Source organism: Dermochelys coriacea, chromosome 9 (genome assembly GCF_009764565.3).
Source record: "Dermochelys coriacea isolate rDerCor1 chromosome 9, rDerCor1.pri.v4, whole genome shotgun sequence".
NCBI classification, from domain to species: Eukaryota; Metazoa; Chordata; order Testudines; family Dermochelyidae; genus Dermochelys; species Dermochelys coriacea.
Window position 1 is genome coordinate 86057044 of NC_050076.1, and position 22498 is coordinate 86079541.

Consider the following 22498-nt stretch of genomic DNA (forward strand, 5'->3'; position numbering starts at 1 on the left):
AATAACTCCTACTGGCATCTGTGAAACATTAAACACTTCTTGTCAGATAAGATATCTTGAAACACAGCTCCAGTTGCTTTTTGTATTGAAATAATTGTGTTGTCGTGCGGCTCCTGCTGCCCCCTTTCCCTCCTAGAATATTGAGAGAATTCGGGCAGGAGGCATAAATTCTCTCTCTACTCCAGAAGTCAAGGGTGAAAAAAGTTTTAAATAGACCAGCAGTTCTAAAACTGTTTTAATGGGGTCACCAGGATTGGCATTAGCCTTGCTGGGGGCCAGGGCTGCGGCCGAAGCCGAGGCCTGAGCCCCACCATGTGGAGCCAAAGCCCAAGGGTTTCAGCCCTGGGTGACGGGGCTCAGGTTACAGGGCCCATAGCTGGGGCTGAAGCCCTTGGAATTTGGCTTTCCCCGCACCTCCGTCCCCTCCCTCACTCAGGGCGGTGGGGCTTAGGCTTTGGCTCCCCACTCCTACGACTGTGTAGTAATTCTGTAGATAGAAGGGGGTCATGGTGCATTGAAGTTTGAGAACCCTTGAAATAGACCAAAACTGGTCCATTGCTCCTGATCCCCACTTCAGAGTGATGGCGATAGCTCCAGCTATCCTTTGAGTTCTAGTATTGGCATTAACTTTAATTCTCTCTTCTCTCACAGGGAATGTCTAAAAAGTGGTTTAGGAGCAGGATAAGGATAGCAGTAGCATTTTGTTTTTCCATCTGGTTAAACAAGCAGATGTGATTCTAGTTTCAGACAGACTGCCCTTGGCCTGCTTTGACACACATTCAAGTAACTTCATTAGCTGCCAAATTGATGGTTTATTTTCAGAGTGGAAGGGGATTTCATTCAAAGATCAGTTTACCCAGAGACCAGAAGCCATAACCCCTTTAAGATCCTCACAACATAGTAAGTGCCACACTTCATTCACATCAAACTGAGGAGACGTACAACCTATCTTTCAGCCAAGGCCGGAAGCCATTTGATGAATACATCCATCACTAACAAACACTATCGTGTCAAGTATATTCGTGCTTCCCTTATATTTTTGGTCTTTCAAATCAGTTTGTGGCAATAGAGCGCAAGGAATAGTCTCAACATAAATGCACAATTCCCAATTTTATAGTACAGCATAAGTGTAAATGTGGCAGCAGTTTGCAGTTTTGTTGGTAAACTTTATTAATTTTTTTTATGAAGAGAGTTTAAAAAGAATCTATCAGGAGCCAGATTCTTTTTTGTTATACGTGGGCCATGTCCACATGATGGGTGCTGCAGTGGCACAGGTTCAGCACCACAGCTACGTCACAATAGGGGAGATGCCTCCTGCAGTGACAGAAGGGGTTTTTCACTCACTGCAGGAATGCCGCCTCCCTGAGGAATGGTTGCTAGATCAATGGAAGCATTCTTCTGTCAACCTAGCTGTGCCTAGGGATTAAGTTGGCAGAGCTACAGCTCTGAGGGGCAGGAATTTTTCACACCTTTGACAGACATAGCTATAAAAACAAGGAGTCCATTGGCACCTTAAAGACTAATAGATTTATTTGGGCATAAGCTTTCGTGGGTAAAAACCCACTTCAGGTTTTCTACCCATGAAAGCTTATGCCCAAATAAATCTGTTAGTCTTTAAGGTGCCACCAGACTTCTCATTGTTTTTGTGGATACAGACTAACCCGGCTACCCCTCTGATACTCAACATAACTATGTCAACCTAACTTTTAGGTGTATACCAGGCTTTGGTACAAAAAGGTGAGTAACTCCATTTTGACTTCCATGGAGTTATTTTGTATTGGCACCCGTATAGAAGCATAATTAGGTCCAGACTGTGGGCATTTACAACTAAAGATGTTATGTGAAAGGAGGCCATGTGGATTTTGGGCCATATGTGGTTCTTGCATCTTCTCTGACTTTGTGGGGTGAGTTGGTTAAGGATATGGAGTAACTCTGGTACAAACTGGTGTAGCTTTACCACCACCTCCTTGGACAGCTACTATTGATGGGCAACACCTTCTGAAGATATTTATACTATTGTATATATTCAGTTGTAAAAAGTCACCCAGATAGGTGCTTTAATGAAACTGAAATAAAGCAATCCAAAGTGACCCCAGTGAAATCCATGGAGTTACTCTGGGTTTACATCAGTGAAACTGAGATTAGAGTCTGACTCCCTAATAACAAAATGATGAAATCTCTGTTTTTGGAAAGCACACGACTATGCCATAACCTCAGTTAGGACTTGCAGAATTGGATTTTTATTTGATTGTTTGTAATTTTGGTGGATAATATCCATGTTTGTTTTTAAGCATTTTTATCGATTTACATTTTCACAGTAGTGGGATATTATGGGGTAGTGCAGACAATTATTTAATGACAGTAGACACAGATTCAAGTAGTAAAGCTTTTTTAATTAAAATACAAATTGTCAACATCACATCAAAATATATAGAGTTTGATTTAAGGATATTACTTTAAGTTCTCAAGCAGCATATTATGTTGCCACTCTGTACATTTGTTTTTAATCAGTGGAAATATTTTTTGTCGGTTTGTGTGTGTACAGTGAAGTTTATGTTTACTGATTAAATCTAATCCTTCCAAGCCTAACTTTAGTATTTCTAATGGTTTCCTTTAAAAATCCTTTGAGACTTTTTTCTTCGCCCATTTTTAGGTACCGTAGTGAGAAGATGACCATGAGCTACACAGAGTACCTTGCCCATCGTCAGCATCATCACTTCCAAAATGGCATTGGGCACCCCCTTCCACCATACAACCATTATTCCTGACACTGAGCCACATGACCAGTCACTGGACCTCTCTGCAGACCTCTTCCCAGGAGACCCTGCCCCTTCCTGGTCTAGCTATCTCTATTACTGTACCATTTTATGATGATAGTTTCCGTTGCCATGTTGACGCTTCTCCTTGGTTGGTCAAGTTCATCGTGGCAACGGGTGAGAAAACTGCATTATTACAAAGATCCCATAATTCTTTTTTTATTGAGTCACTGCGGGGTTTTTTTGCAGCATATATAACCCTTGTGTTTTTTTTTTATAAAATTTGAAATTTATACTACATTAACATTGAATTATATCAATCAAGGTTTTCTGTGCCTGTGGATGGAAGGAAGACTAATGTTTGAGGGTTACAATTAGGGATATCCTTTTTTTGAGTAAGACATTTGTTGCTGTTGCATTAATAGTTGTAACAGGGAATGAAACATATCAGAGATTCAGGTATTAAGCATACATTCCCACCACTGTAGTAAAGGCTCTTTACTTCATGTAGTTAAATACATGAGCTTCAGATCCAGTACTTACAGATAGAATTTGAAGGGCAATATTTCAGATGAAGAGAAGCTGTTGTACCTAGTGGAAGAGGCACTGATGATAGGAAGTATTTCAGGATCGGTTGGTCTAATTGATTACAGACTAAAGTGCCTGATCCAGCAGGGTACTAAGTGCCCTCAACTCGTATTCCATTATATGGGAATCGAGGGTATTCTGCCCTTCTCAGGATGAGACACCAAAACAGTGTTTGTAATGCACAGAAGAGACGTTGTTCTGATGTTCTCGAAGTAGGAGTCACTTTTGTTTTAGTAATGGTTGGTGAAGAGGCAATGTTACATTAGGAAGAAATGGATTTAGATTTGTGCCTTTTGACTAGGACATAAATATAGTTACATAAAAATCATAGGAAGAATATTAAAAACACCAGACAGCTTAGCAAACCACGCTCAATTCTCTACTGATCTGGTGTCAATTAAGTTTTAAACTGGGATTCTTTTGAGCAAGCAAATTGTGAAAAAATTTCTCTTCTCTCCTCATATTATTCTTTCTTTTTAGTTGTGGGTTTCCTAAGTTGTATTAGGTCATGATTAGCCAGATAACAATTAACTCTTGTTTTAAAAAACAGGGTGGGTGTTGGAGAAAGAGCACAGGACAAATATGTCATGATTTCAGATTGGCTTCATCTATTACAGGAACAGTCCTGGAAAGTTGTAAGAACTGTGAAATAGTTCTGGTAACATTTCTGCACTAAGAAGAGGTAGAAATTCATTTAGTGTATTGGTCAGAATTGTTTTTTTTGTTACAGCTGTAGTAATGGAGATGGGATTTATAAAAGGTATGTGTGGTACAGTAGGAAGACCTGAACATTTTGGGGCCTATTCTCTCCTTGCTTCATGTGGCTCTAGAACTCCCACTAGCACCAGTAGTAGTTTATTGCCTATTCAAGGGGATAATATACCCCATGCATCATAGAAAAAGACCCTCTACATGCGGATGAGTAAAATACATTAAGCAGAAATCCCCAAATATTTAAAATAATGGATGTGTGCGTATGAAACAAAATATGTATTCTAAACAGATAAGAGAAAAAAGATGGCGCTAATAATACTTTTGCTGTAGCAAATGGCAGATTGCTAGTTGATAATTCTAAAACTTTCATATTTTAAAAGATAATTGGGTAAATTGTTACTGCTCACCTGTAATATGAGGCAGGTTTTGCTGGTTAGTTTTAAAATAGAAGGTCTTCGGTATTCCTTCATCCACAGCATTTGATGTCCAAATGTTAACACTTTCAGTTGTGATGCCTTAATTTATAAGCAAACAAAAGGGCCTGAAAATTCAGTAGCCAAGAGATATGCGAAGCGGACACTGCAAAAATCAATAGATGTTTATATAGAGGATATTTTGGATGATTCTATTGTCTTGTTTCTACTTGAGGAACATTTTAAAGTGGATTAGCTTTTAAGTGGAAACTGTAAACAAGTGGCTACTTGATTGAAAGGTTTTTTTTCTTGCCCTTATAGGGAAACTGAGCACAAGCTGAATAATATTGTCTGCTGCAAAAAAAAAAAAAAAGAAAGAAAGAAAAGAAAGGTCATTTACCCCATCATCTCGTTACAGCATGCTCATGCTTCTGTATGAGCTCATTGTTAGAAGTTTTTTAAAAAAAGATTATATATAAAAATATATATGTATTTAAAGGTGCTAATCAACCTTGAGCAGGTCACGTGACTGGTCATGCGGACTCTAAAATCATATCAGATTTTTTAAAAATCTTCAATATATGCAGATGTTATACAGAATTTCTTACCAGTGTAATAATGATATACTGATGAAATAAACAATCCTGCAGGTTTTGAAGGACAAGGTCAGCAATACTTCCCATCATGGCTTGGGGGGAAAAAAAAAGGATAGTTTTGTCTCCTTTTTGTACACAGCATAATGCACAATGAATTTTTGTCTATCTTTCAGTAGCTGTTGCTTAAAAAGAATAGTTCAAAGAGTGTTATACAAATTGTAAAGGTGTGCTTTAAAATCAATTAATGCCCAGGCCCTGCTGGACCAGTGTCTTGTGTCATTCATTAAAAAACTGTTACAGATATATGGGTCAGTCAGTTTTATATGAGGTATGTAGAAATACACTGGTTTTTCATGCTTAGAATAATCAAATCTATCTACTATGTTTCTGGGGCACCTATCTCCTCGATATGTGAGTGCCGAGAATGCTGTTGATTATGTTTCTTATATACTTATGGGTATATTTGAATAAACTTGCATGTATGTCACTCAGACATGCCCTGGGACAGAATAGGTCTGTTTTTCTAAACCTCATCAAGAATAGCGTGTGAAATCAGTTTCACGAATGTTCTTATTTAACTACACTAATAGCCTTTTAGATATAGTTCAGTGGAAATATTTTTATATTGGGTACTTTCACTGTTTATGTTAACATTTTAGCTTTAGAGAAACACTAATCAGTTTGCTTTATTCCATTTTAAAAGGCTTTAATTGTCACTTTAAAGTCTCTTCCTCAGATCCATGTGCTATTATCTGAGTTAGACAGCAAGCCCCTCTAAGTGTTGCTCAGTCATGCTTCAAGTGGCCTTCCTTCTGCCCCAGATTGTGCTATCGCACTGACTTCCCCCACCTCCACCACAGTGCTAGACACAGCAGGTGGAGGGCACAGTAGTGAGTTTTGACCTGGTGTATGAAGTTCATGAGGGCAATTGATGTAGCACACCCTGACATTTGTATACTGACCTCTTTGTCTTCAAATGTGCGGGTTTTTCAAACTGTTGCCTGGAGTAGGTTACATCTCTTGTGTGTGTTAGATCGAACCAAAGAAGCCTCCAGCCATGCACACATGCTGCTCCTAAAGCCTGCCTTCCAGTCCTTACAAAATCCCTGCAGGGTTAAAGGGTAACTTTTTTATTTTTGTACAGTTTCTAACTGATTTTTGCTAGTGATGTTAATGGAATTAAGTTTATTTGAGGAGTCTGAGTACCTCCTTCATTTAAATAAACTGGTGACTTTCCTTTTATGTTAAAAATAAATATAGAAACCCAAAGTGTGCCTCTCAGATTTAAGGGTTTCTGGTTACATTTATTCTTATGACCAGCAATGATTCTTTATATACAAAGATATGTTCTCCTTGTTTTTTATTACTGTTAAAGAAAAAAATAAAAACCTCTTTCTTTGCTCTGGATCCAGTAACTGCGCTGGTACATAAACGCACTGAGAAGACAAACTTTTGTTTGAAACTTTTGTAACAACTTATGACTGTTTTTGTATATCAAAGTTGATTCTTTTCAAAATATTTGGATCTAGTTTCTAAGTTATTTTAGTGTTTTATATGTTATGACAAAAATTACTTGGAATTGTTCACCAGCATAATGAGTTATCTAGAATGCAATGGTGACACTTGTTACGGGCTTTGAGCTACCTGGAGTAGCTTACAGGGCCCCTATTTTTCCTTCCTTTTTAGTAACTTGATTATTGATTACAATAATATCACAGATTACCTGAACCCCCTTCCATTATAACTAGATCCTCCCTTCCAACATTTAGTTGCTATTAGTGTGAAGAAACTGTTGAAATGGGCATTTTAATATGAGTATGGCTTAAAAAGGTAAAAATGAGGAAAAAGCAAAAAAATTTATATATATATAGAAGGTTATCTGTGGGTCTGTTTGATATGGCTGTGGAAAGATATTGTAGTAGTTTTAACACTATTGTTCTTACCTTTTAAATCATTTACCCAATAAAATAAGGAAAAAGAATCACCATTTCCTGTTTTCATCTTTCTTTGCTAAATTGTGTGGCCAGCTCAGTTTCAAATGTTCAAAAAAGTGAGTTTCAAAAAGGAATTTGGAGGTACATTTTGATTTAAATGAAGTCAGTCTGATCATTTTCCCAGCTAGAGCAATAAATTGGGCATGAACCACTTGGTATTTCTGTGGCAAAGAGAAATTGAGAATCTAACTGAGAAGTGATGTCACCCTGCCTAACATGTAACACTTCAGTTCTTTCAGAGCTCGATTTACTGAGTGTATGCCACTTCCATTGACTTCAGTCACTTTTAAATCAAATCCAGGATGGGGGAGGGGGTCTGGTCTTTTATACAGAGCCTTTTTGTTGCAAAACCAGTCTCAACTGCTGCTATCATTTATATTTCATATAGTACATATTTGGGAGATGTGACAAAACAGTATAAAACTCAGGAAATGAATACACAGAGTATTGAGTATGTAACAAACACCATAAATTCCACCTAAAGTAGAACTGTAGGATTGGAAGGGACCGCAATAGGTCATCTAGTCCAGTCCCCTGCACTCATGGCAGGACTAAGTATTATCTACACCAGGGATCGGCAACCTATGGCACATCTGCCAAAGATGGCATGCTCAGCCCGCTGCCGAACCCAGGCCACAGCATGCCATTAAAAATCCAGCCCACTCGTCTCTGCCTGCCCCCACTGGTTGAAGAAGCTTGGTCCTGCCAGCTGCTCCTGCAGAGCAGACTAGCTCTCTTCCCCAATGTGCTGGGTTTCTGCCCCTCCTCCTCTCCCTTCCTGCCGCTGATCTGCTGATGGCCCTTGCGCAGAAGGGGGAGAACTGGAGCCACAGCGCTCTGGGGAGGAGGGGGAGACTAGGTGGGGACAGGGTCTTGGGGAAGGAAGGTGGAATCAGGGCATAGCCCCTACAGCCCTCTACTATGAGTTGCTCAGGGCAGGGGGCTGGGAGCAACCCCAGCCCTGACTCTTGCACCCTCCCCCACAACCCCAGCCCTCCCTACACATACCCAGCCCCCCTTTGCCCCGACTCCAGCACCACCTGCCCCCCTCGCACCAAATGGGAGCTGCCCAGGTAAGCACTCCAAACCCAAACCTCCTGCCCCAACCCTGAGCCCCCTCCCTCATTCTAGCTCCTGGCCAAACCCTGCACCCCAATCCACAGCCTGCTCCTTCACCCCCAGCCCTGTGCTCAGTGCAGAGAGAGGAAGAGAATGGGCTAGAACCAGAGAGAAGGTAGATACTCACTGTATGTGGGCAGGGTCAGGATCTGGGACCAGCATCCGGCACCCTGGCTGGCAGGAGCCAGCAAACAGAACCCCAGACCAGCAGTGGGCTGAGCTGCAGGCCCCACTCTGCCTGCTGCCGGCCTAGGTGAACAAAACCCCAGACTGGCAGCGGGCTGAGTGGGCCGGCGGCGTAAGATCAGCATTTTAATTTAATTTTAAATGAAGCTTCTTAAACATTTTGAAAACCTTGTTTACTTTACATATGACAATAGTTTAGTTATATAATATATAGATTTATAGAGAGAGACCTTCTAAAAAATATTAAAATGTATTACTGGCACACGAAACCTTAAAAGTGAAGACTTGGCCCACCACTTCTGAAAGGTTGCCGACCCCTGATCTACACTATCCCTGAGGGTTTAGATAGTGATCAGTGTAAATTCATTTTCTTTCCCCACATCATTTCAAAATAGATTACTTGCAGTGTTATTAGTCTTGCTTAAGTCCTCAACTGGTTTGTTTCACATTGTGGTAGTACAAAGTACAACTTTGACCACATTCCACAGCAAGGGTGAGTGCATGCAGTTGTGAATACTTAAAATTCCAGTTACCCCATGAATTTAATTCCTTTCATTTATACAGTTCATGTAAAAATGATGCTGCCCCTCCTATGTATCAGATGGGATTTGGCAGTTTTGGGGAGACAATGCATTTTTTTCCCCAAAAATCCTTGACCCCAAATTTGGGTGACTAAAATTAAGAACCAAATCCATTGAGAACAGTGTGCTCAGAATCCTTGCCAATCAGATCACTCTTATTTAGGTGTTTTCTGTGGATTTAGGTGCCCAAATGTGAAAATTTGGGCTTGTTTGTGTAGCTTTTGCATGTATGTCAATAGGTGGCTTTGTAAAGACAAGCTATTGGGCTAGACATCTACACTAATACCCCAGATAATGTTCCCTTCACTGTATTCCATACAGACGCTCCCCGGGTTATGCAAGACCCGACTTATGGAACTTTTTCCGTAAGTGCAAATTTGCGTAAGATAGAAATAGGAGTCTTTGGGGTTTTTTGCATATCGTTCAGGTATACGTTTCCGATTTATGCAAAATTCGAGTTACGCAAGGCTTTCCAGAACAAAACGATTGCGTAAGTCAGGGAGCGTCTGTATATCATGGGATTCAATTTTCTTGATGGTTTAAGGTTTCTCCCCATTTTTGGAGATCCCAGTTGTAGGGCCCAGAGCACTGCCTGCCCACAAGGCAGAAAAGTAAAATTTACATATTCTGTAATTTTTCCTTCTAAGTGGGCTCCATGAGACCCCATCCAAAATGTCCAATTTTGCATTAAATTCCAGTTGAAGAGGAACTCTCAATCCTTCCTTTTTTCCCCTCCCCGAGTATTCCTTCAGAGAGGGACAAATCTTGAGATTCACTCAAATTGGGATCTGACTTTGCCACAAGTCTTCATTTCCACTCTTTATCTAAAAAAGTAAGTAGATACAGTCTCCTGCCTGGAAATACTAATATTTTATGTTTAATAATCAGAATGTATAGTTTGTCTTCTAACTTTGGGGAGTTACAGTTCTCTGAACAGCGCCACCTGTTGGCTGTACATTGTACAGCTATCAGAGTAGCAGCCGTGTTAGTCTGTATTCGCAAAAAGAAAAGGAGTACTTGTGGCACCTTAAAGACTAACAAATTTATTAGAGCATAAGCTTTCGTGAGCTACAGCTCACTTCATCGGATGCATTTGGTGGAAAAAACAGAGGAGAGATTTATATACACACACACAGAGAACATGAAACAATGGGTTTATCATACACACTGTAAGGAGAGTGATCACTTAAGTGATCTTAAGTGATCACTCTCCTTACAGTGTGTATGATAAACCCATTGTTTCATGTTCTCTGTGTGTGTGTATATAAATCTCTCCTCTGTTTTTTCCACCAAATGCATCCGATGAAGTGAGCTGTAGCTCACGAAAGCTTATGCTCTAATAAATTTGTTAGTCTTTAAGGTGCCACAAGTACTCCTTTTCTTATTGTACAGCTAGAGAGTTTTAAAACGAAGACGCTTCTTGCACTTGGAAGACTAGGAGAAATAACCCAGTTGTAATGGATCACAGAACATCAGGTGCCAATTTCAGAGAATGAAAAATTAGATAAGTAAATTTTACCTTTTTGACATCACTGTAGTACTTTCAAAATTGTGACTAATAGCATCAAGCAGCAAATCTGTTTTTAATACTTTATTTCTATGAAGGATAAATTTACAGTCTGAATTGTACCTTAAAACTGTTTGCTAGGAGTTGGGGAAAGGATTATTAGTTTTACATCTTGACATTCTACAGGAAGGCTTTGGAGGTACCCTTTAGCTGGAAAAGAAAAAAATTTCTTAGAAATTTCCTCTCTGGCGGGGGGCATAGGTGTGTCTTGGGGAAGTAATGGAGTGATAGTGATCTGGGCACAGGCAGTTTAGGGAAAGTAGTCAGTGGTAAAAAAAAAAAAAAAGCCTTTACACATTCACTTCATCACTAACAAACAGGAATTGACTTGTTTTGATTGCTGTTGCTAAAGTAAAAAATCACTCAATACATGCAGAATAGTAAGTATTTTCCCCTCGTTCTGCCACCCATATATATAGGTAATGCTCTGGCAATCAACCCCATCCTTAACATACCTGACTAAAGCTTCCATCTTGACATTTATCAGATTTTGTCACCTGCATAAAGGCATGTTTACAAAGTAGTATTAGTGAAGTATGTACGCTTTTCTATCCTGCAGTATTCAAGTAGAGAGCCACTCTCCTTTTCCCCATGGTAATATTCCCAAATGGAGCATGGTGCATTCCCAAAGTGTGATGGACTCATGGGTGGCTATACCTACCAATGAACAAATCCCCATACCTTGATCACTGCTCCAGTCTATGAATCAACTTGCTTTTTAAAAAATCTGTGGTACTGTGAGCTAAGGCTATGGTTCTTGGGTGACAGATTAAAATTGACAAACATTTGCTATTAAAACAAATATAAACAATACAATTGATTGACAATTATAGCTATGTCACCTATTGGTAGGGATCAATTTGATTAATTTAGCCCCTTGTCCAAGTTATTATTCAGACTTCCAGCTTAGTAAATTAGTTTGCCTCTCATTCACAGAGGTAGAAATCTACTCTGGTGGCTTGAGCTATGCTTTCAAGTTATTAGCGCCAATGGTTTCAGTCTTCACACCTTGTGACTGGTCATCCCAAGACATAGTATTGATTCTGCTCCTTGACTGGATGAAACCCACAGCTCATGGCCTCTATATACTGTTTAATATTACATGTGCATGATTTGTCACTTTCCTTTTCCATGAACACCATTTGCAAGTTATATAGTAGCCTGTCATAATGATACTGTTCATGGGATTGAAGTAAAGATGCTAAACAGCTTTTGCAATCAAACCATTGTTGGTCTGAAGTGTAGTTGATCATAGCACTCATGAAGTGTGGGGATTTTTTTTAAATAAAAACCTGCTAATTAGGGCTCAATGTCATCTGTAATGACTAACTGAAAGTTAGGACTTACCTGTCCACTGCAGCTGAGCAGCAGTGACAAAATGTGCAAATAGTGCAGAATAAAAGGTCCAAAAGATTGTTTTAGGTTGAAACCAGTGAATATTCTGTTCCATACCTTGTAATTCTTCCGAGACTACTGTGAAATACTGGCATGACAGTACAGAAAATTAGGAAGAATGCTCTATCCCTTCAATAGAGAGGGTGTTGAGGTAGGTAGAGTGTAACTAACAAGACATATACAAAGTTTTAAAAAGCATTTTCTTCATGGGTAAAGGTTTGAAAGTATCTGCTGCCACCTGTACCTTCTACCCACCACTTGTGGGTAGGGGAGGTTTAACCAGTGAATAGAGAGGAAGGAGTACATATGTGTGGTTTCATCTCTCTCCTTTGTGCTCTAGTGTAGGAAGGGATGTAGTGGAAGATGATTGGTTATAATCAGGCAACAAGATTGTTCAGGTAGGCTCAGGACCTGCATAGCTAAAATGATGACAAAACTGCTCCCACACACAAGAAGGTATTTATTCCTTTAATTAAAGATTTAACAACTAATTGCCCAATGAGCAGGATCTCAGTTAGGGACCAACAAAAACAGACCAAAATACAAAAAACCAAGTACACAAATATACCCCTTATCTGAAAATGTTACCTGATAACCAAGTTTTAGCACATTAAAAAGGTTACAAAATTTAGAACACTTTTACAAATTACTTTGAACTAACAGCAGAGATGGCAGCTGAGTGCCCACATTGGTCCCTGTCCCTGCCCGGGATAATATGGTGATTGGAACCAAGGGTGGGATAATTGGAACTGCAAGTTTCCAAAGACAGCCTTGTGTCTCAGCTCAGTGCATGTAGCAATTCCAGATTCCTGGCAGAGCATGGCTGTCAACAGCGTTGTGGGTGCACTCACCACTCTACTTGCTGCATTGAGAGAACTATGACTCAGAATAAATGCAAAAATAAAAAAGGTATAAAAGTGACCCTCAAGAAAAATAAAGCCATTTTAAAAACAGCTCGGCTTTAACTAAACAACACTAAGCAGAAAAACAGAGTTACAGCAATATCACCTTGAGCACAACATCACAAAAGAACTGTTTGTTATGGATCTTGTCACTGTAATTAGCATAAAACACAGAAAGTAGTTGTTTTTGTCTTTACAAACATACCTGCAGCATTTCTGCTTATGGACTAATACCAGATGCTTATCTTGTTAAAACTAGGATGACTAACTTTCCCAATGTATGCTGCAGCCTCCCTTTATCCCCCGTCTTTTAAAATAAAATTGTGAAAAATTCACCTAGTAAAACAAAAAATGCAATTGCAAATAACTGCAACAAGAAAAAATGCACATCTATATTTTTTTCCCTCATGTAGTTACAAATGCCTAGGAAACCAATGCCTGTGATTTATAGACGAGACTTGGGACACAGAATCAAGTACTTAACTGCAAATAGCCGTTTCTGAAAGGGAAAGACACTTAGGTTTTTACAAAACATTCAGTTATCAAATATACAGAAATATCAAAACCCTGATTGAGGCTACAGAGAGAGGGGAATACATCTACACTGAGGTACTTTAAAACCATAAAGTGCACAACTGAACTGACTGCTCATGTCTCCCAGCTTCAGCAAAGCGCTTTGCCTACAAGCAGCATTTGTCAAGCACTAAGAAGTCAAACTCATACCACGTCTAGGGTGTATTTGGGGGCTATGGCCTTACATCCATTTATTTATATGTATATTGGACATGTTCAGAAGAAAAAAAATTTTTTTTTTCTGAACATGACTAAGAGCTGTTAATCTCCACCTGATGAGAGAAACAAGATGCAAATTTATCTTTGGTGTTTAAAGTCCAATGTGTTTAAAGCAGAAGATGGACAAAAACAGATTAATGGTAAAACACTGCAGAGGTGTGTCTAAACCTTTGAAAAATAGCACTAGCTATGTCTTAGACTACTGAAAGCCTTGGTACCAAAATCCATTACCACGCACTGGCTGCTGCCCAACATTACATGGGGGCAGAAGAGTTACCATTTTTAGTTCATGCTTCTCAGCCTGAGCATAAACAAACTGTGTGATAAATTAAGAAGGTAACTGTAGCTACTAACAGCGCCTCCTATAGAGTAGAGAGGAGATGACGGCAGAGTTTGGTGTGCTCAGAAAGGCCAACTCCATTGGTCAGAGCACCATGTTGCTAAATAGTTGGAGCTAGCTTTTAAAGACACAATTTTACCCTCAACATACACAAAGTTCTCCACTGAGGGGGACACACTCCCAAAATAAGGATGCACTTGATAAACAGAGTTTGGTTTAGTTTGGGATTGATTCCATTGGCACAAAGCCTAGCCAGTCACATCTGTCAGGGATGGTCTATTAGCCCTGCCTCAGTGCAGGAGACTGGATTAAATGACCTATGGAGATCCCTTCCTGTCCCACACTTCTATGAGTCTCTCTCTCCTTTCTAGGCTTCCCTCCCCTCTCCTGTTTTATTAAAATAAACCACAATATTCAGGCTCCCACCTGACAAGTCATCTGCTTAAAAATGGAAAAACAATAATATTAAAGACCACAAATTATTTTCCTGTCACTGGAGTTCTGAATACTATGGAGAATAAACCTTCTCCGGGTGAAATGTTACCTGTCAGCACCATGAGTGATTTCTTCCTGGTAGTGGGGATGACTTGTCACACATGTACTAGTGGAAGACAAAGTGATCTGTCTCAGGCAACTCAGATGGCCAGAGGCAAGCTATCCCTTCCACACCGACTAGTTACTCACCTTGTGCTTTCCTCTCCTTTTCATGCTTTCTGGCTACCTGGCTTCATCTCTTCATTTCCAGTATAAACAGAAGCCAACCAAGGAACATCGTCTCTATTATAAGTGCTTGTAAAACCCACCCATTCAATAGGAGAAAAATAAATCTTCCACCATAGAAGTGATGTAACCGTCCCGTAGGATGTTTTAATAAGTTGCCCAGTTTCTGAGTAGCCCACTATCATCCAAACCAACATCCTATGAATGGATCAATCCCCACCTTTCTGCTGCACCTTACAGACTGGGTCTGTCGTAAGAAGAGATCAGCTGAGGAATGAGAGTCGGATTTTAGGAACTGCTTTAGGGGCTTCCCCAACTTTTAACTAAATTGTCTCAAAGTTGCCATTCCTGCTCTTACATTTTTAAACCAGCCAAAAGAGCTAGAAATTCATCACTTCAAGTAAATACCCTGCCATGGAGGTGGTACCCCTTGAGCCACACATTGGAAATTCCCCATTAGCCTCATTATTTGATCTTCGGAGGCTAGTGGTAGCCTAAAAGAGCTGTAGCCGTACTTACTAGATGCCCTGAAGCACACAACTTAGGCAGGAAGTGCTGTATTTTCAAAAATACAGCACGACTTTATACCTGGGAGGTTGTTGCTATTCTGAATGGAGCTGTCAAAATCTGTCAGTAGCCACGACATTTTAAAAACATGGGTTAGAAAAAGGCAAGAATCAAAAGACTTAAATCCAAGCAATAGTGCTAGTGTTGAAAGGATGGGCCAACTGCAGCCTTTGGAAACAACAATGGTCTCTTTCTAAATGCACTTCATTGTAGTTACAGCAGTGGTGTCTGGCCTAGGGCATTTTGCTAAAGGACTGCTAGCTAGATAAATAAACCAAAATAAACTTCATACAAGCTTAGGGGATAGGAGGAAGTGCTGTATGATTTAGTTCAACTGTTCCTATGAGATAACGTATATTCAAGCAGGGGAAACTGCTTAATATCTAGCAATATGAACACCTTTGTTAACATTGGTGCTTTCCCCCCACTCCTGCAGATGCTTCAGCAAGATGTGCTTATTTTACATACAGGAGTAGCAGTGAGGCTGTTCTGATGAGTGAAGTTAAACGTGCTTAAGTGCTTGCAGGATCAGGGCCTGAGAGCCACACTGTAAACAGATATTCATTGCGAGTATCAAGGGCTTAGCTCTCGAAGGCGAACTCCTGCTGGAGACTGAAGGGAGCAGTAACATGCATTTCTGGGTAACAGGAATTTAAATTGATCACAACTGTGCAATGAGTAAATCTGCCTTTTTATCAAATTATGGCAGCATAGGTTATTAATCATATTTAATATATGCCACCAGGTACAGAGTGTGTCCAGAAAAGGGTTTACAAATTAGAATACCAATTGACAGGATACTCCTGAATGCAGCTGTAAATACATATATTTAATTAAATGGAGTGAAACTATTTAGAGAAGTCATTTGTGTTCCCTCTCCCCCATCAAAATCTGCCTTTGTAAAAATAAAAAACAATGCAAGTGTGTAACTGATAAGCTTTCTGGGCAATGAGCTCTCTCCTTGAGGTATAAATGGCTGCATCTTAACTTCAGAACATGATCGCAGGGCGACTCAGCTGAAGGGAGAGGTATGGTGGCTCTGTATACTATTACAGCTATGCCAATGCAACACAAACACTAAAAATCACTTTTTGCAGCAAATTCCTGTGATGTAGCTCTGAAATACAACCAACATGAACTCAGATTTCAAAAATTAAAAGGAACACTGTCAAGATTTCCCCCTTTCCACTTGCCTGCACACTATAATGTCTTAATAATGAACATTGTTAAACTTGAAGTAAATGGATACATTGAATTTGCTTTTTCCCTGGTTGTTCTTTCTGAATCTCTGCATGCAGTTTTTGCAATAAGTTTAGTTAAATCAGTGCAGTACCCTACTGTGGAGGCAGTTATACCAGCATACAGGTGTTTCTAGCAGTACAGCTTGTTATACTAGCAAATGAAACAAGCTATTCTGGTATACATACCTTTACTCTGATATAACTGCCACTAGACTAGAATTGCACTGATTTAGTTTAAATCACTGCATACGGTGTATAGACCCTTAGAGAGAGAAACCAGAATAGCAGTTTCTCTTCGTTTCCCTACATACTGAACTAATGTCTGTTCAATACAGAACACAGGGCAGGAATTTTTTAAAAGCATGAAATGAAATTTAAAATTCTTCACGTGGGGTTTTGTAACTTGTTTTCTCAGTCTAAACCAAGTTGACAGTGTCCCTTTAATTCATATTTCTTTCTGTTCAGGGGCAACTTGAAGGACGAGATGAAACATCACCCATCACAATTTACACCCTGCTTGATTTTTTAAAACAATTATTTCAACCTGATGGTTTTTCATGAATTCAAGTCAGAGAAACCTCAGAGCTGTTACTATGCTGGGCTCAAACCACACAGGTGAAGATCCATAGCCACTGAGAAAGAAGTAGTCCAATTTAAAAAAATAAATTAAAAAAATTTTGAATTTTTTTTTTGTTCCCCATTATCTTCAACCAGCTTAAAGTAGTGCAATAGAACCTCACTAATTCACACAAATAACTGGGAGACCCCTGGCATATTGCTTCACCAATTTGCAAAATTCAAATAATGAAAGTTAAGCCAGGATGATGCATTACAAACTGTGCTTGGTTCATTTTTGGTTAGAGTAGTAATTCAACTTTTTCTTATACTTTATAATGCAATCAGTAAATGTACTGAAGGATACATAGCAAACAATAATGAAGTCTTGATAAGGGGACTGTACTGCCATTCTCTTTGCTGGGATGCAGGCAGAGCCTGCCATTTTCTGGGGTAATTATATAGTGTGGGATAGGGAGGTTCCACTGTAATCTGCATAAAATATGTAAGAAACACCAACTTCTCCCAGAATAAGGCCACTAATTTTGCCATTGGCTACGGGCAGTGAAAAACAGCAGTTGAAAGAAGAAAATCCTCACTCTATTGTAGAGATCTTTTGAGGCAAGAAACATTGATGGGGGGAAGGTGGGGAGGGGAAGCAGACAACACACTAACACACTGTCCTTTCATTCTCCTCTTTCTTCTCCAATATGAATACAGGTACCTTCGCTTCCTGTAAATGTTACTTCCCAGGGAGAAATTTCAGTCTATTTTCTTAGATGGGAGTCTAAGCAAATCCATACTATATTTAAAGACAGGGACAGCACTGTAGAACAATATTACAAGTTTTCCATGAGCCATAGTCATGATAGTCTGATGTCCAGATGCCCAGATTCGATACCAGGGCCCATAGAAAGGATCCGAGATGGCTGGGCATAACATGTTGTTCAAATTCACTTCCGTGACCTGGGGAAAGGTACAATAACAAGTTTATAAATCAATCTTATATTGTGCTGTATTGACTCAGAAACCTAAAATGGGGATTTCTTAACTCCCCTAAAAATCAAAGTAATCAAGTTAATATGTTGGCAACTCTCACTCACCTATTTATTCAGTACATGGTCAGCTTTTCAGAAGTAAGGCAAGCAGTTGTGCACTTAATGTGTATGCAACTGCATGTCTAATTTAGGCATGGTAAAATGTATTTGTGTGAATAAGTAGCAATTAGCATGTGCAATTGCCCAATTTGAAAACATAATTTCCCCAGCACTTAAACACTTTGAAACTTTGGCCCAAATGTTTACTTTTGAGTAGTCACTTACCAGTCCCAGAATCTGTAAGATGCTAAAATGATAGACAAACATCATCCCAGTGGATAACAGAGCCCACCAGAAATTGGACAGTGGCTCTGCTGTGTAGATACCTTTAAAAAAAAAAAAAAGAAAAAAAGTATTAATATTTAACTGAATTACTATAATTCCACCTAGTAACTAACTTTCATGATCGTGAATACTTGAGAGACTCTTATTTTTCACCTGAAATATCTTTTCCCTCCTTCTGATCCAGTGTTTGGGGCTAGATGTATTTTAATTTTAGCATTAAACACTATACAAGACATTAACTCTCACTAATCCTGCTTGTTTTCCACTGAAACAAACAGGGAGTGTTAATTTTACTCCATAAATATATAGTCTGATTTTCAGAGGTGCTTCAGTCAAGATATTCAAGCATTACACCCATCGGAAGCAGGTGTTATCACTATACACAGCTCATTCTGCAGAGTGAATATGGATGCAAGTACTTACAACACTCTCTCACTGATGTTCAAAAACGAACAACTCTCCTAGATCAACCCTGCACACCCAAATTGTAGCATTCCTTCCAGCAGGTTTGGATTTTGAGCTGACAGCTACCAAATCCTGGGGACAAACTTCCCCTTGGATGGCCCAGAGGAAGGAAGGATTTATGGTGGGGTCCCATTCCCTTGCTTCACATTTTATTAGAACTTGTTCTCACCTGAAGCCAAAGATTTGTGCTGCAGTTCAGTTCCTCTGTCAACTCTATAGTTACATTTTATTTGTCCCTTTTGAGCCTATGGTCACTCTTTCCCTAGATGTCAGCATCTCTCATCTCAGTAAGTCCAGCAGAGCTGGCAAGAGAGGTGCGTTCTCCTGTCAGAAACTGTTTCTAACCTTCAACAGACAAAGAAGCTCTTGGAACCACCTGGGGTCGATATTCTCAGGATTTAGGGTCTTCCTCATCCATCAATCAGGAAATTGCCTTCCAAAGCTTCTTCCCTTTCAAATTCACCCAGAAGAGATTTTAGCATAATTTGGATGGGGTTAGAGCCCTTAATTTCTGTTTACATAGAACTCATTTCTTCAGACTACTAGCCTCCTTATTTGTGGCCTGGGAGGGTCTCTGAATAGATTGTCACGGACTGAGTGGGTAGGGGCTCCAGTGGAGGAGCTGTTTATGGCCAGCACCAGGCAATCCTTCCATACCTCTCCATGGTGTTATCGGCAGGCAGGGACGGAGCGCTGGAAGTAAACAAAGGCCTCTCCTTCCCATGCTGGGGATTCAGTGGGAGCAGAAAGGAAATTTTCCTATGTGTAAATGGGGTTTCTTTGACAAAGAATTCTACAATCCAGAATGCCCCCGTCCCCAGGCAAATAATTAGCTATTCCTGAGACTGGTTTATTTTCAAATAGTTGTAGCCAATTTTTTCCTGATCTATCATCATGTCTAATCAAGCTTTTTTGTAACTAGATGTAAAAAGCTATGGAAGGATGCAACTGAAGAAAGCTCAGGACCCGGGAGAGGTGCAGTTAGGCAGAGAGAAAAAGCCTTGAATATAGTGATGAATTACTGGCTAGTAAATCTGAACAGTCCAAGGAAACACACTGGGATCCAATTTGTTGAATGCTTTACTGCAGTCACCTGTTTCACAGCCGTGCGGGGGGGGGGGGGGGGGGAAGAAGAGAATAACCTTCTCTCCATGCTTAATGCCTAAGCTCTAAGCCACACAACACAACTTCTTCTCCCCAAGTCAAGTCTGTTCAGTGCCCCTTAGCTGGCTCCTTGGAGCTGCTCCCACTTCTCATTCATGTGACAGACAGTGAGCAAACTCCACACAGGAAGAGCTTCCTTTCTTACGGTGCTGAGGAAATCCATCTCCTCCACTGTCAGTTTTAAGGAAGCTTGGGCCAAAGAGAAAATACCCAGGCCTACCCCCGTCTCCCGAATTGCTTCTGCAGCTGTAAAAGCCCCTTCTCTGCTCCATTCAACCCTGCATGAATTCAATTAAGTATATGATGGTGCCATCAAAGTATAAAAGGGAAAGCCCCATAATCACCCAAATCCCATCTCCATGGGAGTAGCCATATACAACTTATTTAGTGTCACTATTGTGCACAGCACTTTACAAGAAGTTGGAATGGGACAATCCCAGCCCTGATGAGTTTACAATCTAATTTACAATCCCAGCACATTGTATGGTGAGCATCTATTCCAGTCCAATTTGCCAAAATAAGTGACTATTAGACACTTACCAGGCAGAGCACAGGCTAAAATTAAGTCAGAGTCAAGATCCTTTGGTGCATCACATTGAGTACAGGTGGAATTCTGGAGCAACCGACAATGTTGTGTATGATATTTTCAGTGCCATTGCACAGGAGGCAGATTTGTTCACCACGGGGGTGGGGGGGGGGGTTGTAAATCTGGGGTCTACTACAAAGCTATTGTAATAGGACCCCAGCTCTAAAGTCTAAGATTGAGACTCAAATCCTGCGCTGTCTCCAAGGCATACATGGAACAGCTCAAGAGGCAGCAGCATGGGGATGGGACAGTAGCTTTAGACCACATTTTATGCCCCTCCTCCCAATCCTGCAGCTGGACTGACTGATACCAGGAGTAAATTACAGCTGCCTCAGGAATGCTACTTTATGTTCAGCTATATCGTTGGGATAGGGCTGGTAAGGAAGCTGCTATCTGCAGCTCTGCTCCATCTGTGGATTCCCCCAAGCTGCTGGACAGTTAAACCAGCATTACATTTTCTTTGCACCATCAGTCACAACACAGGGGGTCAAGGATTTGACCCTTGGTGTGTGACCTCTCTCTGAAGCCTCCGTTCTGGGGATGATGTTCAATCCCTTGGAAAAGGAAGGGAACATGTTTTGTGTCAAGAACTGGTGTACGTATCTGGGGAGAAAATTAAAGGAAGAGGGGGAAAGGAAATTTATGATGTGCCAGAATGTCCATAAGGGAGGGCGAGGGGGAGTAGGAGGAAGACATCTCATTTCCCTAGAAGGCTGAAGTTAACCAGCACAGCTCTCAGTCAGGACAAGGCAGCTCATCCTGCGCACTAACCTTTCAACCACACCTGCACACGGTGGAGCCCCCACACCATTCAGGACAGACACAAAGCAGAAGCTGCAAGGCTGGCCGTGTTATGTGATCATGCCTTGTCTACCACAGTGAACAGGATCACAATGAGAGTGAACAAAAGACGGAGACACACACACACACACACCAATTTCTACATCACTAGAACGGTGTATTCTTAAAAATATCCTGGTGCTGGTGAAAAGTTCCAAAATGGAACTGGAGTTCTACATTTATGGTCTCACTCGCACTACAGCTGCTTGGGCTGAACCTGTGTAACTGTTTCCTATGCCACACCATTAATTTTCCTGTTCTGAAAGACCACTTTGACAGGCATGGCCGTGGGATGAGCATCAGTCAATGCCATAATACTTCAGACTGTCGCTTTTTGATGCATCAACCAGAAACTGGACTACAACCAACTCAGTTCACATAAGCTAAACAGCCATTAGGTAATGGGCTAGACTGAAAACCGACGACCTCGAAGTGAAAGGCTCACTGTCCCCATCATCAAACTCCTGCACCTTTCTAATATGCTTCCAGGTCCAATAAATTATTATTTTGCTACACATGTAACCTATTTCCCAAGTTCATAATCCACATAAATCATAAACTGATACAAACTTCTGGCCAAGGTATACAGATAAATTATAGGCCGATTACTGCATATTGCTGAAGGTCAGTGATCACAGATCAAGCCACATGAGATATTGTTACAGCAGAAGACAACCTGTGATGGAGTCAAAAAGTGTTTCAACCAGATCTGCTAGTGAGATGGGCAGAATATTAACAGGAAATCATTTTCTAGCATGGGTTCCACAGACGTTAGGTCATTCTTGTAGCTGTTCTATCTGTGCTGGACCTCACCAAGTTTGTAAAGAATTTACGTTTTCCTAAGAATAGACATATTATAGATTTGGCAAGAACCAGTCTCCGGGGATACAATTACTGTACAATAGTTCAATGTCCTGTGTTAACGAGGTATTAAATCGATCAGGTAAAAAGGGTTCTACCACAGGGGCCAACTGTAAAACAAACTGGAACCAACTGGCTTCACAGCCTCAGCCAAGGGTGATTACAAAGGATGTC

The 22498-nt window shown here is 40.4% G+C and overlaps 2 protein-coding genes across 7 annotated transcripts in view; one reads left to right on the forward strand and one right to left on the reverse strand.

The window, feature by feature from the left end:
• Nucleotides 1-18452, forward strand: part of AMMECR1 (AMMECR nuclear protein 1) — a 111916-nt gene extending 93464 nt beyond the window's left edge. For 4 of the 6 annotated variants that reach the window (XM_038415188.2, XM_038415187.2, XM_043492215.1 and 1 more), the window contains one exon: nt 2654-5159. In XM_038415188.2, coding sequence (XP_038271116.1) covers nt 2654-2768 — 115 coding nt within the window. In that variant the 3' untranslated portion in view covers nt 2769-5159. Of the gene's footprint in view, nt 1-2653; nt 5160-16175; nt 16677-16936 lie in introns of those variants that run through there. The other 2 variants (XR_006274182.1, XM_043492214.1) reach the window with 2 other exon arrangements.
• The window catches only part of TMEM164 (transmembrane protein 164), a 102756-nt gene continuing 92612 nt past the window's right edge, over nt 12355-22498 (reverse strand). Inside the window, exons 6-7 of the mRNA XM_038415192.2 lie at nt 18349-18449; nt 12355-17992 (exon numbers count right to left, since the gene is read on the reverse strand). Coding sequence (XP_038271120.1) covers nt 17789-17992; nt 18349-18449 — 305 coding nt within the window. The 3' untranslated portion in view covers nt 12355-17788. The remainder of the gene's footprint in view (nt 17993-18348; nt 18450-22498) is intronic.